Source organism: Aythya fuligula, chromosome 4 (assembly GCF_009819795.1).
Source record: "Aythya fuligula isolate bAytFul2 chromosome 4, bAytFul2.pri, whole genome shotgun sequence".
NCBI lineage: Eukaryota > Metazoa > Chordata > Aves > Anseriformes > Anatidae > Aythya > Aythya fuligula.
This window is the reverse complement of record NC_045562.1, coordinates 47,383,696-47,401,026: the sequence shown is the minus strand read 5'-3', so window position 1 is coordinate 47,401,026 and position 17,331 is coordinate 47,383,696. Positions and strand designations below refer to the sequence as shown.

Below are 17,331 nucleotides of genomic sequence, written 5' to 3'. Positions count from 1 at the left end.
CACACCATGAAGGATCATCATAGCTTCCCAGCTATCTCATTTTGTGAGCAAAGTATGGGTCGTTCCTAACAGCAGTGCCTCTGACAGCAGCAGCATGCTCCAGCAGCCAAAGGCTCCCACTGCAGCACTTGGGTCATTTGGCTGCAGCCTCCCTGCAGCGAGGAGATGTGTCCCTGAGTCCTGCTCTGTCACAGAAAGTAGCAGATGGCATGGGAAGACTACCCAAGCACACATCCTACAGTACCCTTCCATCGCTACTGGTACTGAGGAGGCTAGAAAGTCTCTTTTGGGATGCTAAAGCAAGCCACAGCTAAACCCTGAAAGCTTAAGTGAACCTCTTGCAATATCTGGAAGCAGCACAAGTAAGTCTCAACCCAACCTCACTTTTCAGCTATACACAAGCTAATCACAAATGACAGCAAAAGTTTATTTACTAGAGTGATCGATACTCATGGAATAAACACTGATGAAACGAGCACTGAATCTCACTTGGTTGCTACTCACAAAACAGGTTATTTAGAAAAGCAAATGCCATGTTGAGGAAACTCAAAATGGGGAGTTGAGGACCCTGACACTGATGCGATGCCAAAGTCAGTGCTGGTGAGGCCACCTCCATCACACCCACTGCTTCCTCCGGTGTGAGGTGCTCAGCACCCGCACACGCTCCACCTGGTCTCTGCAGAGTCGGGGGAAGTCCAGACTCAAGAGCAGACTCAGTGGTATTCTGAGGGTGAAATGAAGGGAGACTGTTTTTGTTTAATTATACAAAAATAATGGCAACTTTTTTTTTTTTTCCTTCTGCATAGCACACATACCAAAAAAATGCTAGTATACGCATACTCTAAATGTAAGGGCAAAGAAGCAGTTTAGCAAAATTTATTTTCTGTCAAGTTTAGCTCAAGAAGGGCTGTAAAACCATAACTGTTCTGTAGGGACACACTGTTGGCATACAAACTCAAAACTGTCCAAATTATGCACGGGAGATGTTTATTTTCACATATTCATAGTCACAAACAAGCATCCCTTTCATACCTTAACCGCTTTCTCGTCTCTGAGAGCCACTCTATCAGTGCAACGAAGAGTAAGTAAAGACAGATGATAAGAACGCAGTCATTCTGCTTTACAACACACACAGCACCTCCAGACGGGTACACACAGAATTAAAATATATTTTAGACAGACTTCCTTCCCTTAATATGCCACATGGAAACATTCAAAAATAAACTAATAAACTAAGATAATAAAGGCTATTCCCAAGTTTTACTGCTACGCTGCCCTCAAATATCAAAAAGGTTTTTCTCTCTCTCTAAAATATTCATACATGCACATCTGCAAGCACGTGCCCACACATTCACCCTCAAACACTCCAGTAAGGAAGCTGGAAGTAAGCAGAAGGCACAAAGCAGACCCCACAGCCTTACTGGAACAGGGCAGGGGAATTGAGTGGGGAAGGAATTCAAGAACAATTAAAGCACCAAAAGATGGGAACGGAAATTGAGCAATACGTTTGTACTTAAAATAGGATCTTTTCTGATAAAGCAATGAAGTTTCTCCCGCAAGAAGTCTAGGAAGCACGCTTGTGATGTAATGCTTGTGTTCAATGTAAAAAACATGTAACGAAGCCCGGGATCTTGGTAACATATAAAGTGATTTTAATCAAAGCAGGCTGGGACAGTGCTTTAGAATTAAGACAGAGACATACACAATATTACCTAGTAGGTTTAAACACAGTTTAAAACTGCTATCTTGAACTTGTTCGTGAGGCTGAATGGACTACTCTGAAGCCAAATACATATAGCATTAGCTGTTGTATTCAGGCATGTTTTACCTGGCTAATAACATGGAAAGATTCATAAATACATTCCTTTTCAGAAGGACGTGCTGGTAAGTACGAAAAAGCTCCTTTCTCAATCAAAAATAACCTTAAGTACCATTAAAGCAGACAGCTTTGTAAAGTTGGCTGTTTTTAAGTGAGCACTGGGTTTTTCTTCCCCTTTTTCCTGCTCAAGCATCACTCACACCATGGCATAGCCGAAGAAGGAACTTCAAGCATTTAAGCTTTGGATAGCTCATAGAGAAGGCTGTCAAGACCCTTGGAAAAAAGAAATAGCAGTGTCAAGTACACTGCTGACACTAATACCAGTGCCCATATGACAGCGGTGCTGCACATGGACCCTGGCTTGGGCTCTGTAGGAACCACGTAGGCACCAGAGGCCCAGCGTTTTGTCAGGAATCACGAGGCCCCATTCTGAGCACGGAATGACTGAAGTTAAAGTGATGAGGGGAAGGACTGGGTTACTTCAAAGGTAACCTTCAACTATCCCACTCAGGTCTGCCTACAGTCCCAGATCTTGCTCTTTCCTTCTCCATCTAAGAAATCACACAGGAGAAGGCTACAGGAGATGGGAAAAAAAAAAAAAAACCTCAAATTTGTCTATGATCCCTTTCTCAGAAGGAATGTTTTTTTAAGGTTCTGATTCATCCTCCAAAGCTCAAGAGATCTGTGATCTCTCTGCAGTCCCCTCTCTCTTTGTCACGGCAGCAGTTCTCTCTGCTGCATCATCAGTTGGACAGACAGGGACCAGGGATGTGTAATATACTTCAGTGTTTTTTTTGCATTTTGGTTTTAACCTAATCTGCCCACGCTCCCATTTTTTTTTTTTCTTACGGGGGATTCTTCTCAGCACCTTTTGCAGAGGGCAGAGGAAGCAGATAGGGGTGCTTCTGCCCCTTTCCACGCAGGAGGAAAACAGCTCTTGTAGGAGGGATTTCTTCAGGTCAGTGAGACTGCCGGGCCTTTCGCTTTTGTGCTCCATTTTAAAAACACACGCCATCTTTTTCCATTTGGAAAACCTATTACCCAAACTGATCGCATATTTCCGTGCTATGAAAGATATTTGTGCAGCTCCTTATATCCTGGCCTAACTTGATCTGCATTAAGTCCATAGCAATACTACTGTATGTTGATTCAGTTTTTCCTATGACCACGCAATTCTTGGAACAACAGGGAGAGAGAACTGCAACCCATAGGAAAATGATCATTTCAGAGGAGGACTTAGCGGGTGAATCAGCCCTGAAAACATGAAGCATACAACAAAGTGGAAACTCTGAGCACAACCCTTTTTACTGTGTACAGTAAGCACAGAGCATGGAGGTTTCCCCACTTCACCATCCTCGAACAGGCAGGCAGGAAGGTGGTATGAGCTTCCAAAACTACCTGCTGAAGCAAAGAGGTTAGTTAGCCTTGCACCTCCGAAAAAAAAAGAGCTTTCATTTTACTTGGGTTTGATTTTACTTTGGTATTAGGCTGAGGTAACAGTCCCAATGTACAGGGAGGGGAGGCGGAGAGGGATTCCTGGTGCTTGGAAAGCCTCAGGTCTCCTCCCCACTCTCTCATCTGGTTCTGTCTCTTTTTGCAGATGCTCTCCCAGCGATTCATGCATCTACCTACAGTATCTATAATCTTGAGGACAATGCAGGCACTTATTTGGCATTTTCCTCCCACAGAAGAAAGTTGACAAAAATGAGTTCTGTTGAGGGCTTTGGAAGAAGAAAAAGGTACATCTTGCATGGGAAAAGGGAATTTGTTCTAAGCAAGAATGGGCCACCTGTAAGACAGGAGAGGATGACACACATGGGCTGAGTCAGATCCTATGTGAGGCAGAGGCAAACCCATTGTTGGCCCAAATCCAACCCCATTAGAAAAACTTGTAAAATCAAACAAGAAGTGAATGGAGCTTGAGAAAACACCAGCATAAACTCTGACTATATTACACATGGTAAGGATGAAGTACCAGCTTGTTTTGAGTGACAGCCTCAAGGAGACACAAACTAGGAATATAACAAATCTTCCACACTGTATTATTTGGCACTACATCAACATTTTACTTCCATCACTATCACTTCCCTTCTCTATACTCCTACCCTCAGTGTTTTATGCAAGAAGCCTTAAATCCTGAATGGACAACATGATGGCACTGCATTTTTCCAAGTTTCTGAACTTTGAGAAATCTTTTTTACTGGGGATTACTGTGTCTGAAAAGGCTGCATCAGCCTCTGGGAGGTGCTGCGTACTGGAGGGGTGACAGGGACGAGCTCCAAGCCCAGCCTGACGGCGACTGACCGAGACTACCAGACCACGGCCGTCAATCCGAAGAGGCAGCTGCAACGTATCAAGCCCAGTTAATAAGTCTGCAGGGCTGCCAAGTACAGCAAAATGTAAGTGGTAAGAACAGGCATGGCAGGTCAAGGGAGTTCACGGCAGGGATGTAATTACTGTGGGAAGCAGGCGATACAGCAGGTAGCACGAATGTAAAAACATGAAGTTGGGTTGACACTGCTGCCGTCTGCACGGAGCAGCGCACGGTTCCATCTCCCTGTAGCTGTTTGTTTTGTTTCCCTGTGTTTCATGCTCCCTGAAGGTGCCGGATTGCCAGATGTCCACTCAGCCACAGCGGAAGTGCACAACTTCCCCTGCTGCCCTCAGGGAGGAGAGACTGCTAGGAGAGACCTCGAGGGGCCTGGGGACGCATCCTGACCCTCCCAAGAGCACCCACACCCACGCCTCCCACCACATGCTCACTGCCATCGTGCTGAGGCTCTGCACTCGAGGCGCTCTCATGATCCCAGCAGCAAACACAGCACACACAGCCCTGCTTGATGATGGGTCCCTAATAACATCCTTCTTAAAGACACTGGTATTAAGCAGAAGAACTTCCCACATGCTGTAACCAGATGCTCCTCAGTAATTCATTTGCCTCCAAAATGCTTTTCCAATATGCTGAGAGTAAAGGATCACCAGCTCCTAGAAAGCCAGTTCTTCATTTAGTAACGTAACCTCACCAGTGTGGAGGAAATCACGTTGAAACAATACATTAGTGCCAATACGTGAACAAGAAACCCGCCTTTACTCAAGACTTGGTGGAACAATGGGTAATAAAAAGCATTTGAAACAAATCAAAACACTGAAACTGCTTAGATCTAAGTATGCACTTAACCACCTGCCTTAACTTCTGCATATTTTATGGGTTTCCCTGAATGAGACTTAAGTCTTTGTGCAAGTCTCTCTAGCCTGAATATCTCCAGCACATTTGCCAAAGGAAACCAACTGTGTGCATCTCTGCACATTCTTCCATTCAAATACTTCAAACACTTTAAAACCAGTAACGTAAAGAATGCCAAAACCACCAAGGGTAGGAAACTCTCATTAGCTTCCTTTCATGAAGGGTGAAATTCAGGCACAAAGTTAAAGACTAACATTTAAGTTGTTCCTCCTTTCAAGAGATCTGTGCTAGGGGACTGTAATGTCAAATATTCAAAACCAAACACTCAGGATATACTGAGACTCCCAAAATACCAACAGCTAAACATAAACTTGCATAAAAGTATTGATTTGTAACAGCTTCAAAGACATACACAAGTTCCTTCATGCTTTGACATCCTCACAAAAAAGGGATGACAATAAGGGAGGAATTATCTGTCACAAATAATGACAGATCCTGACAGTTTGCCTGTCTTTAAGGATTCCCCCTGTTCAACAGCTGCACTTGAGAAGACAGGTAGACTACTGAAGACCTCCCATTTGCAAACAGTCATTCTTTCAAATGAGAGTATGCAGCCCTGGACCTGAAGGCTGACTGATAAAGCAAGTCAGATTTTGCTTGGTAGTCAACAATCAAAAATCTAGCATACTGTGTCTGGCCCTTTCATTTAAAGCAAGTAAGCTTAATGCTCAAGTAACAAAAGGAAGACATTCACACTTTTCTGGCATTACATAATAAAAATATAAGCTAGATCACAACTCAAACAAGTAGACATATGTCCATAAAGACAGATCCTATAGTGTAAGTGCAATCTAATGCATCACATACCAACAGCTGTTAGGATTTTGTTACAAAAGGAAGAAAGCTAATTGAGAAATTCAAGTCGTTCTTTAAAACAAAAGGCAGAGACTTACTTAGAAGTCTCTGCTTTCTTATTTCTAAACATAAAGTCTGCTGTGTTCTCCTTATTTACAGTCTCAAACATCTGTAGTGGTTGTTTGAAGCTCATCATTTTCTGCATTTTCCACAGCAGCACTGTACCAGGCACAAGCAATATGTGAAACTGCCTTGTGTGAAATCTGCTTTGAACTGATTTACTTCCACCTGCTTTAACATCTTGCAATTATTTTCCCACTTTTCTAAACCACATGCTGCTCTAGAAACATACTTCCTTAGCAACAAAATTACAAGGCCAGAAACTTCAGTAACTCTTGAGCAGTTAACTACTCAAAACCCTTAAGCCCTTGTAGCATCTTAGAACAGGAAACTTACCGTGTAAATCAGACACCAGAAGGCTGCCCTGCATATGCTCACCTGGGAGCAGATTAACTTCAGCTACTCTGCTTGGGTGTATACATTAATTATTAATTACTAATTAATAAATTAATTACATTAAATTACTAATTTAAATTAGTAGAGATACACAAAACCCATTCCCACAGTTATCGAGATGAGAAGGCACCATTAATGCCGCCTGTCAAGCTGACTGGAATATATGAAGCTGTTTGTGACTGTGCACAATCTGATCTTTATAAGGAGGACAGAAGAGAAGATGCAGCTCAGATGTAAATAGGAGGGGGCTGTGCAACTTGTGCAGGTGAGCTGGAACCCTTCATAACCCTGGCTCCCCTTGCTAAATCCATGCCTGACGGGCCAGACAGAAGAGCACCGAGGTGACATGTTGTACAGGAACTGAAAGGAAGGAAAAGCAGGCAGGAGACAGAATGAAAAACAGGAATGCAAGAATTGAACTGTGAATGTGTGAGGGAAGGAGACACGGCCCACAAGCTCTGTTTGGGTAAATGGAGCCTCCTTCCTGGCCCTGCCAAGCCCCTGCGGTGGTACGTCCTTCCAGTGCTGCAACACGTTCTGCCTCTGCACATTTACTAAGCCAAAGCCAAATAAAGAAAAGGCAAAGGATCAACAAGTGGACTTAAGTCTAGGCTGCTGCCTGTGAAACTGATTTCATCATCTGCAGATCAAAGTTATTAAGAGCTTTTCTTCTTTTACCCTTCTCTGATAAGAGATCACAGGCTTCAGTTTCTCAAGCCCACAGAGCCAAAGGGTGCTGTTATTTTCAGCTGATGAATGTAAGAATGATACAAGAGTAAAATAGAAAAAGCATTAGGTTTTTCATCAACACTCTTCCCTTCCCAGTGCCAGATCACCAGTGCTGCACTACAACAGCACCATCTTAACTTCAAAAGGCTGCCACTGCAGAGCAAGCTTCATACAGAAGAGACAAAATTACTGTGGTGAGCTACAAACTACACAGTCCTCCTGACCTGAGACAAGCCAGGACTCCTCCAGGTGCTGTCTAGACTCTGGGAAGGATGATTTTGCTTGATGTCTGCAACTCAGTTACAAGTTTTGCTACAACTAGGGCAAATATTTGACAAACTCTATACATAGTTTGACAACAAGTACTGCTATTGTGATGAAAATAACTGGAGAAATATACCCTAGAAACCCGAGGAAACACCAGCTTTCTTAAACACAGCACTACCCTTACAACATCAAAGTTAGAATGAGCCTTACAAAGCCATCCATCCTGAGTTTTACCGACGGAAATTAAGAAGTGCTACTTTGCAGGGTTTCTTTTATTATCATACTTTGTCAGTCACATTTCATAACATTTGTCAGTTACTCACAAATACATTTTTTTCAACGCAGTAATGAAAACGAAGGGCGACTTCTACATGACTAATTAAGTGTTCTTTTGCCATGACAAGTGCACGCACATGCATGTGATTTTTGTAACAAAGTTATTTTCAAGGGATATTAAACAGATGTGAAGATAGGAATTTGCAAAACTTATGGCATGCAGATGACTTTTACTGCAAAAGCAGATACGTAAACTGCTTCATAACAAAAGTGTTCATGTATCTTGGTTTTTAAACCTAAGTTTAGATTCAGGAAGAGACATGGACAAAACCTTGCTGTACTGGTGTAAATGCCAGTAATTCTGTGTATTTGAAATCAAGGAATAAAAATTGAGCACTGCTGTGTTCCTCATAACCTCACACAGCTAGTGCTGACAGCAAACCCTAAACAATATGAAATTGAGCACTCTTTATGAAGTATAGGTTAATGCAATACATAATTTTGCCCAACTATAAGCAAGTGTCTTAAGAGCCATAATTAAAAATCTCCTCATGCACAAAATAAAATTTATCAGGGCTTTTGCTAACTGGTGGCAAGCCAAGTGCTCTTCATCTGTCACTGATGATAACAAAACTGCTTTATAAGCTACACACCAAGTGAATTGCAACCATAGTGATTCCTTTTTCTTTTTCCCAAAAGGTAACAACCTAGCTGGCTACACTGGCAAGCATCTAAATTCCTCTGAAGTCGAAAATAAATCTTTCAAATAGACACATGGCCCTAGAATTTCTCACTGTTGTTCCAGTTTCTGTTAAGCCATATCATCTCACCCTTCACATCTTGAGGATACACTGAGGATCAAATATTCTAGCTTGGTTGAGAGAGGCATAGTACAGCAGCAGAGAAGCCAGAAATGCTAACTTCAAGCTATTTCTGCTAACCTTGGAGCTGGTGGGAGAAAAAAAGCCAACAGAAATCCCATCAATCTTGAGGATTATTTATTTCACACGCACTTGCTTAGAGCTCCTAAAGACTGCGACAACAGCTAGGTGAAGGAAGCAAGCAAAAGCTCTCCAAAAAAGATACTTTCCAGTATATGATCTGTTCTCATTACAGTTGCCCAAAACATGGAGCAGTAAAGCCACTGCAGCAGCTCTCTGCCAGCCCAGCAGCCCCCTGGCAGCAACGTGAAATGCAGCACAGCAGCTCAAGTGGCAGCTGAAGTCTGGTCCTGGCAAGAGGGGTGCATAAGCAGGCAGGTCAGGGAGCAGTCCTAGCAACACAGTTTGCCACAGACAACTCACCATGTCTGTGCTCTGATGGTGGTTTCCAACCCTGCTGTGTGGTGGGTGGCTCAGGGGCTTGAAGAAGCCCCACAAAGACTGTACAGGACAGCTTGGGTTGAGATGACAAGAAACAACAGAGAGTCAGGAGCATTTATACACACTCCTCCTCAACAAAAAGCACATTTTCTCCTAGTTCAGTTCCTAATACATTGGAAAGCACCTGAGGGGCTTCTCCTGTGTGCTGTGGCAATATGACACACAACTCAGAAACCTCCTGCACTTTATTTAGGATCCTTTTGGTACCTGTTAGCTGCTTCTTAAATATGTGGAAGTTTGTGAAGACAGTAACTACCTCATTTCAGTTAACTGAAAGCACGCCACAAAGCAGCTTGTCAGCCACATGGCGATCTCTGCCGATGTTGCTGTACCCCTTAATCTAATTCCATTTAATCCAATTTGTTGTCTTAAAGTGCTCTGTCACTTAACGCAAGAACTTCATTCAGGATTACTGCTAAAATACAGCTCTCGGGCCAATGGTCTCATTCATCATGAGAGCTGCGTCTGAGGCTCTATCTGTCCAGGCAGATGTCTGCATGATCTCTGTAAACACAGCACACTGTCAACAGATTCCACTTAAAAAAAAAAAAAAAAAACTGCCAGTAGCTGATAACCTCAGATGTAAACACCACCAGTTTTGTTTTGTTTTTCTTCAAGTAAGGAAAGTCAAGGAGTTTTGGTTGTGCATAGCCCTAAGTGTTGAATCAGGAGTTTAAGACATTTATGTGGATGCTCATACAGTGAGTGCTTTACCTGAAATAAATTATGTACAGCAGAGGCACGCTGCAGAAGCTGGGAGCTTTGCTAGCCAGCACTTATCATAAAATGGAATCAAATCATTAACAGCTCTGGCATGTGACAGGAAGGGGGAAACCTAGTTCCAAGAAGGGATTCTTGTTGCAGACTTGTTCATATGATTCCTCTCCTGAATAGCAGTAGAGTAACCACTACATTAATCTTCCTGGATGTTGCAGTCATGTTCCACCATTGCTCCTGCTACTTAAAGAGTACAAGGTAAGTATTGTTAGCTTTCTTTACCGCATGATTGAATTAACGAATGGTATGTGTACTCAATATATTCCCAGTCTTTCAATATGGGATTTGTGTACCAAGCCAGTCATTGCATCTGCTGAAGCCACAATCAAATATCACGCGTTTTTAACTAATGCGGCAGTCAGGCCGGCACAGTTTTGAGAACAAAACATTTATAGATGTGAACCAGTTGATTCTCATGATACCTTCAGAGAAAAACAGAACTGCATGTAAAAATAAATAAATAAATAAATAAATGTTTATTTTATTAATAAGCCCTTTCAAATTTCAATCTGTTGCTATTCTTGGGCTACAGGGCAGCATGCAAATTTGCTGCCCAAGAAGCAAACAGTGATGATTTCGACACCAGATTCTATGCTCACTCACCAAAAGATCTTATTTTAAATGTTAAAATACCTTCATTATTCATTTTCCCATTTGTAACACCTCATGAAAGTAAAAAGGAAAACCAACAAATAGCAGGTTTGATTTCTTTTCTCTCATCGCGCCAACATTATGGACTTCATTCAAACTCCAAGCAATTATCCCAGAGTAAAGCAAAAGACTATATGCATAAATGTATACTGAGGCATTTTCTAAGGGATTTAAGAAAGGAAGCTTTTAAAATGGTATCATTAGCGCTGTGTACTCAAAAGCAATAAAAGCTGTGTGCAAAGTGCTAAAACACCTGACATGAACACCACTGAAGAAGCCTTACCAGACCATCACAATTGCTAATTGCAACAGAAGCTCCAGGGATGTCAGTTATGTCTCCCACGTAGGCGCAGTTGGTCCACAGTGGCTCTCTTTTCCATAACCTCTCTGTAGCAGTTCCAGTCTGACTCGTGTTACCAGCATCGTTTCCATTTCCAGTTTCCACAGAGTCTTCATACCACTCCACTACCGCCTCGGGAGCCACTAAATGAGTGTTGGGTTTCAGCCGGAGATGGAATTCCCTTCCAAATGCAGTGACGTTAAAATACAGCTGTTTGGGGCTTTGGGATACCTCCCGCGTTGATCTTCTTTGATGGCTTGCAGAGAGTATATTGGAGATATAGCTTCCATCTGCATTGGTACTAATTGGAATCACTAACCCATACGGTCTTGGTCTGCTTTTTGGTAATTCTGCCAAGAGAAATACCCCAAAACAAACTACAATTAGAACAAGAACATGGAACGAGCCTTAAGACTGAATGCAGAGCTGCAGAAGTGTATGTCAACAGAGCAAAGAGTGATGCAAGGATGCAACAAGCTGTTAGTCAGACTGCCATGGGTAACATTCAAGCAGAAAACACTCCAGCAACAGCCAATTTATTATACAACATACAACTACTGAGTTTTTAGGCCTAACATCAAATGCAGTGCATGTTGGATCCCTCCTACTCATACCTCCACTTCCAGTATTCCCAATTTAGGATTCCTGTTAGAGCTACTCTAAAGCACTCCACTGACAGGTTCAGCTGGAGACCAATACAAACCTTTGCATAATTTTTAAAACAACGGGAGCCAATGTCACCACACCAATGTGCATTAGATGATGTGCTAGATAGTTACTCTGGATATAAACCAACCAATCTAACGTAGGCGAATGGAAAATACGCATAGCTGCTCTCTTTATTTACCACGCTCGAGCTTATAAGATCTTCACTTGGGTACCTTACAGCAAGGCCTTTAACACTTGGAACACATTAATTGTTATCATAAAAATGCTTTGCACAATCACATAAACACACAGAGGAGATGTAAGAAAGAAGTGTATTTACAGATCATCATGTTATCACAGTGATCATTAGACAGGAAGGACATTTCAACCTTAGGAAAAGCATGTGGACCATGCCAAGGTGGATGAACACAAGGAGCTGTGCCCAGGTACACACCTCAAATAAACACACACCACAGATGCTAGGATACACATTAAGCACATGCAAATATCCTCCATATGCCAAATTTTTCAAGAAGCAGGTCTTTCATGACTCTATTTTCATAAAACTTGCAGAGAAAACCCTGAAATATTCATTTATATTTATCTGGGGATTTTCATGGGGTTTAGGTTTGCTTAACAGCCAAAGAAGAGGCAGCAACCCTTCTGAAATCTCTTGTAAGAAATTCCCTACAACTCCATCATACACCTTAAACGGACTTGTTTGCCCCTGCATTGACACCTCTGTTAAGACACTCAAAATCAAGGGGCATGTTTGGTATATAACTGCAATTCGTGTACACATTTATGCAGTCCCAGAAAATTGGAACACAGACAAGAATCCAGTAAGTATCACATACTGCCGATAAATTATATCAGTTAGAAGTAGTAAAAGCAGCAACTTTTCCCTCTGTAGATCTCCTCTAATAAATCTCCATACCCAGCAACTTGCTATTCCCCTTCCTCTTTGCATAACTTGAGCAATGGAGTTCAAAAGCAGCAGATGAGCTTTTTTTTTTTTTTTTTTTAAGTTACAAATTTCTATCTAAATCTTGCATCTTCCTGCAATACACAAAAGCTATAAAAACAGCAGAACAACTCTTGTCGTCTGCCTAAAGAAATCCTAAGGTAATACTATAGTAGCTCAAGGGCATGACCCTCAGCTAAGGCAATGTGCCCTAAACACATGGTATGTTTCCAAGGATAGGGCATTGCTGTAATTACCTCTGATCACTCTCCTATCATTTTGGCCTGATTACTACAGGTCAAATCAAGATTCCTATCTAATTAGCAGCAACAGTAGCTGACTTGTAAACTTTCCACTGGGTTCTGAATTTGCCTACGTGTATATAATATATGTAAATACAATACTTAAGAAAAAACAAGGGGGGAAAAAAGCCCCTTTCTGTCTTTCTGTGTAGTCCCTTACCACATCATCCTGAAAATAGCATTCTTAGTGCTTAAGAGAAATCTCTTTTGGTCAGAGAAAGGTCTTCTGCTGTTATCGCTTATCATGCATCAGGGGACACACACACGTTTCCCATTGTCCTAAGGTAATTTTACACCACTGTAAAACCAAGTTTATCTTTTCTGTGAGACCTTTGTAACCTGGATTAATCAGGGATATTCGGTGTCCGATTTCATGCTGTAAAAGGAGAAGGAGACATTCCCAGGCCAGGCCAAGCTGTGGACCAAAATGTTGCTGAAAGCTGCACCAAAGCTGAAGTCTTACTACATTTTATTATACTACGTCAGAGTGAAAAAGACATTCAGGACAGAATTATTCCCTAGATCTTCTTCTCCTGAGAGAAGTAGCTAAAGCAGTATTAGAGTGATACTACTGATACCTTTTGTATTACAGAACTCCAGGATTGAGTAGCTCAGAGGGTACCAAAAAGTACCACTGAGAATTCCTCCAATAAATATAACAAAATGAATTAAATTTTATCCATTCCCAGAGTGAATTGCACTTGAACTGAAAATTAATAGATAAAAAGCTCAGTACCTAATTCATCTCTCCCAGAAGCAGTGGCTGCTTATTTTAAGAGACTTTTGTAGGAAAACATTTCCAATAGCTTCATATGGCTGTTTTTTCTCCAGTTTCCTTTCGTTCCAGTTACTGAGGGACTTGACAGAAAGATAATGTGTAGTTACAGTGGAAGGTATAGACATATATATTTCTGTGCTATGAGAATCTTTATATAACATATAAATACTATATCCCAGGTGAGAGGAAAGTTCTTTATCATTTTTAAGTTTCTTGTTCTGAAAACTTACTCTGTGTCCCACTGCTAGCAGTAACGGTGTGTTTCTCAGTAGCAGTGAACTCAGCCTTTTTTTTTGCCATACTCCTACAAGATTAGGTTCTAAAACTGGTATCCTAATTAGGATATTATCCTTAGGATAATTCCCATTTTAATCACTGGGAATACTGAGTCGGGCTTGCTAACCCTCCTCCTTAGAGATGGTAACAAATTAAAACTCTACACTCATTTTTTATTAATTAGACATCAGGCCAAGAGCAGGAGACAGAGCCGCTGGGTTGTATATCCTAACTGGGTCAAAGCTAAATTCCAGATCCTCACACTCCCTGAGCTTCAGTGATGAGATTTCATTCACAGACTGACATTACTGCTTTTACCTCACTGAGATTCTTCACAGTTTTTCTTCCTTTTCCCCCCCTTCTCAAAGTAGGGCATACAATGCCAGAGACCACAGTTCCAGTGATCAAATTCTTTGTTCACTGTACAATTCAGAAGTTGCTTTGCAATCTTGCAGCAGTATCCACAGATTTCTTCTTGCAGGGGCACAAAAAAAAAAAAAAAAAAAAAAAGATATTTTTGCTAATAACAAGAACAGACAGCTAGCCACAAGAAGGTAGGAACAAAGGGTGGAAAATAAGAATTGTCAAGCTTTTGAGTCAGCAAAAGCCCTGTCCAGAGTCTCTAAACACAAAGCTAGAAAAAGAAATGCTTTTTGTTCAAAGGCAATTAAAATTAAATGTGACATGACTGAAGACATCTAAAATCCTCCACTGACTTCTATTACTCTTTTTTCCACAGACTCTATGGTCTTAGGAAACTCTATGCCAGCTGTAGGTGTTTCCTTTCCTTTGCTAAAATTTCAGTCACTCTCTACTGCTAATTCAGAATTTACAGGAATGACTGGAGAAGAACACAGAGAAACAGAAAAAGCACTTAACCTCAAGTTTTTCTTCCTTTTTTTCATCTGGCTTTTAACTGCTGTTCCAGTTGCACAATGTTTAATTGAAAGGAAACACTTGTGAAAGAACATCACATTCTTTCATTGTGTGCCAAAACATAATTAGTTAGAGAATGCCTCTGAAGAAGTCTATCATAATTTTTTCCCCCAAATACACATGAAACTGAAGAATTAACACCACTGGCTCACAGTAGTTGTCTCTGCACTGTAAAACTGTTGGATAATTGAGGTTCAAAGCCCTTTTTTTTTTTTTTTTTTTTTTAAATCAACTGTATTTAGAAGAGCAATTTTTGGCAAAAGATTTTTGAAGTACATTGATCAAAAATTGTGCATTTGGATGTCAAAAGCAGAATTCCAAATTCATAAATATCCACTTAAGCAAGATTTCAAAAGCATAGTCTAAATAGAAATCAGTGGAATCAGCAGAAAAGCAGGAATTTCTGAAACTCCAGACAAATTATTTCCATGTCTAGACTCAGCTACACAACTTTGAAGACATTACTTCTCTTCTTTTAACAAATACTGAAATGCCATTTAACATTCATTATTCGGATGGGGTTTTTGCTCACACTGCATGCAAATAAGTGTAGATAACTGGACTCTCCATGTTCCAGCCTTTTGCACTGCAGAGGACCAGATGCCACAAAGGAAGTAATTTTCTGATTGTAGGGGCTCCTTCACCCATTACCTGTGAATTCAGGTCCACTAACTCAAGTGCTGGCAGCATAATTTTTTTTTCCAAACATTTTCTGTGCTGTGGCAATGAGATGAATTGCTATGTTCAGTAACTACCTGCCACATCACATTGCTAGGATATATTTCAATCACAAATAGCAATGCGTAAACCCACAAAATTATATCAAAAGCACAACTGTTTTGGCAAAGATGATGCTGTGGCTGGGCACTGCACAAGGAAACAAATGTGCAGGAACTCCTGATAACACTGGGCTGCATGCCAAGACCCAGACTCGCCCAGACTGACAAGATGATGATGAGACAGCAACCGTCAGCTTCCAGAGCTCCCTTTTCTTTTGGAGGATCCATCTGAACATGGGTTGTAGAGTCAGGGAAGATCAGCAACCTTGGCAAAAAGCTTGGAGCTAACCTAACCACCTCAAGAGCATTGCTGCACCCTTCATCTTCTGAATGCAATTCAAAAACTTGTTGCCAATTGGATGATGGATGTCAAAACCATTCAGCTTTCCAACAGAAGCACTGGGACATAAAATACTACCTGCTACTGCAGGAGTTAAAAGGGCAGTACATAAGTGAAAAGACTGTCATGAGTTCCTGTGTTTTGAGAGATTACCCTTCCATTCCACAGATAACCATAATGGGATGAGCACAGAGCTGCTTCAATTACTTAGCCAAGTGCTGCTCAATAACAAGAAAGGATGGTGCTGTAACAAAACCAGACAATTCCAGGCAGGGGTTTTCATCATCAGCCTTCATCCTTGGTTGGTGGTTTCCAGAAATGAAGTAGTTGTTCTGGTCCCTCTCTTCAAACGACCAGAATCAATCCCAAGCTATCGTTCACTCTGTATTTGACTGCCTTTAGGTGGCAGAAATGTCCAAATAAAAAGACAGACAAAGGGGGAGGATGGACTTCTAGAGGATTTTCCCACAGTTTTGCACTTAAACAGGGATGAAGCTATGCAGCATACATCGGTGCTAGACATGCGAGTTGGATGAATAAAAGCAAGGGACTGCAAGAATCCAGGCTCACACGGCATACACTTCTCTTTGGTGTCCTCATTCCTTTCCTTCACTGTCAACTTGTCCCAGGAATACAGGCAACTCAAGAAATTCTTCACGATGTTTTACAGCAAAGTCCCTTGGCACAACACCAGTGAGCCTTCTTTTGTCCAGGCTCCGGGGCAGCCTGGCCCTACTTTTTCCAGGTTAGACATCAGAGAGTTTTCTTCCAAAAGCAGCACAGAGCAGTGCTGAGGCTCTGCTGTGTGGGAGGCTGAGAGGCACGAAAAGTGAAGAGGTAGCACCACCCTGAGTGCCAGCATCTTCAGGGCTTACTATTTCACCAGTGACAACAGTAAGGTTTCCTCTTGACAGTTTCCAGGCATTTGCAGTACATTATGCATTAATGCAGTTAATTAAGCTCGGGTAACTCCCTATCTATATAATACATTCTGTACTAGCTTAAAAAAAAAAAAATCCTATACGCTTTAATTTGTCCTAAGTGACTTTCCAGGCTACAAAAAAAGATTAGCTGCTGACAGCAGCCAGCCCTGGGCCAAATCAAAATATACAACACCAATGCAAAGTGACACTTAATAGGGACTTAAAAGTAGGACGGCCCATTTGGAGGCAATCCTAATGCAGGTTTTACTGTAGTCATTAAACCTCTAAACTGAGTAGGCCATGCTTTTTCAATCAGAATTTACAGGATAAAACATTACTTTAAATATTAACAGTTAAAAAACACAAAGCAGAGGACATATCCCAATGTCTGTGTTTACTAGACAGTTCTGCTTTCAAAATACACATTTTCCCTCAGCAAAATGTTATCAGTGGCTCAAAAGCCAGTGCTAGTCATAGGCAACCTGGTCTTGGTAAGACACAGAACTCTCCACCATGCTGGACTGGACAAAAAGCCAACAAGATGCCGTGCAGTTGTGCTGAGGAGACACAGCAAGCTCTCCCTTGCTAG

General features: G+C 41.5%; 1 protein-coding gene across 2 annotated transcripts in view; it reads right to left on the bottom strand.

The window, feature by feature from the left end:
- Positions 1-17,331, bottom strand: part of ADAMTS3 (ADAM metallopeptidase with thrombospondin type 1 motif 3) — a 133,595-nt gene that overhangs the window by 106,846 nt on the left and 9,418 nt on the right. For both annotated transcript variants that reach the window (XM_032186726.1, XM_032186725.1), the window contains one exon: positions 10,740-11,146. In XM_032186726.1, coding sequence (XP_032042617.1) covers positions 10,740-11,146 — 407 coding nt within the window. The remainder of the gene's footprint in view (positions 1-10,739; positions 11,147-17,331) is intronic.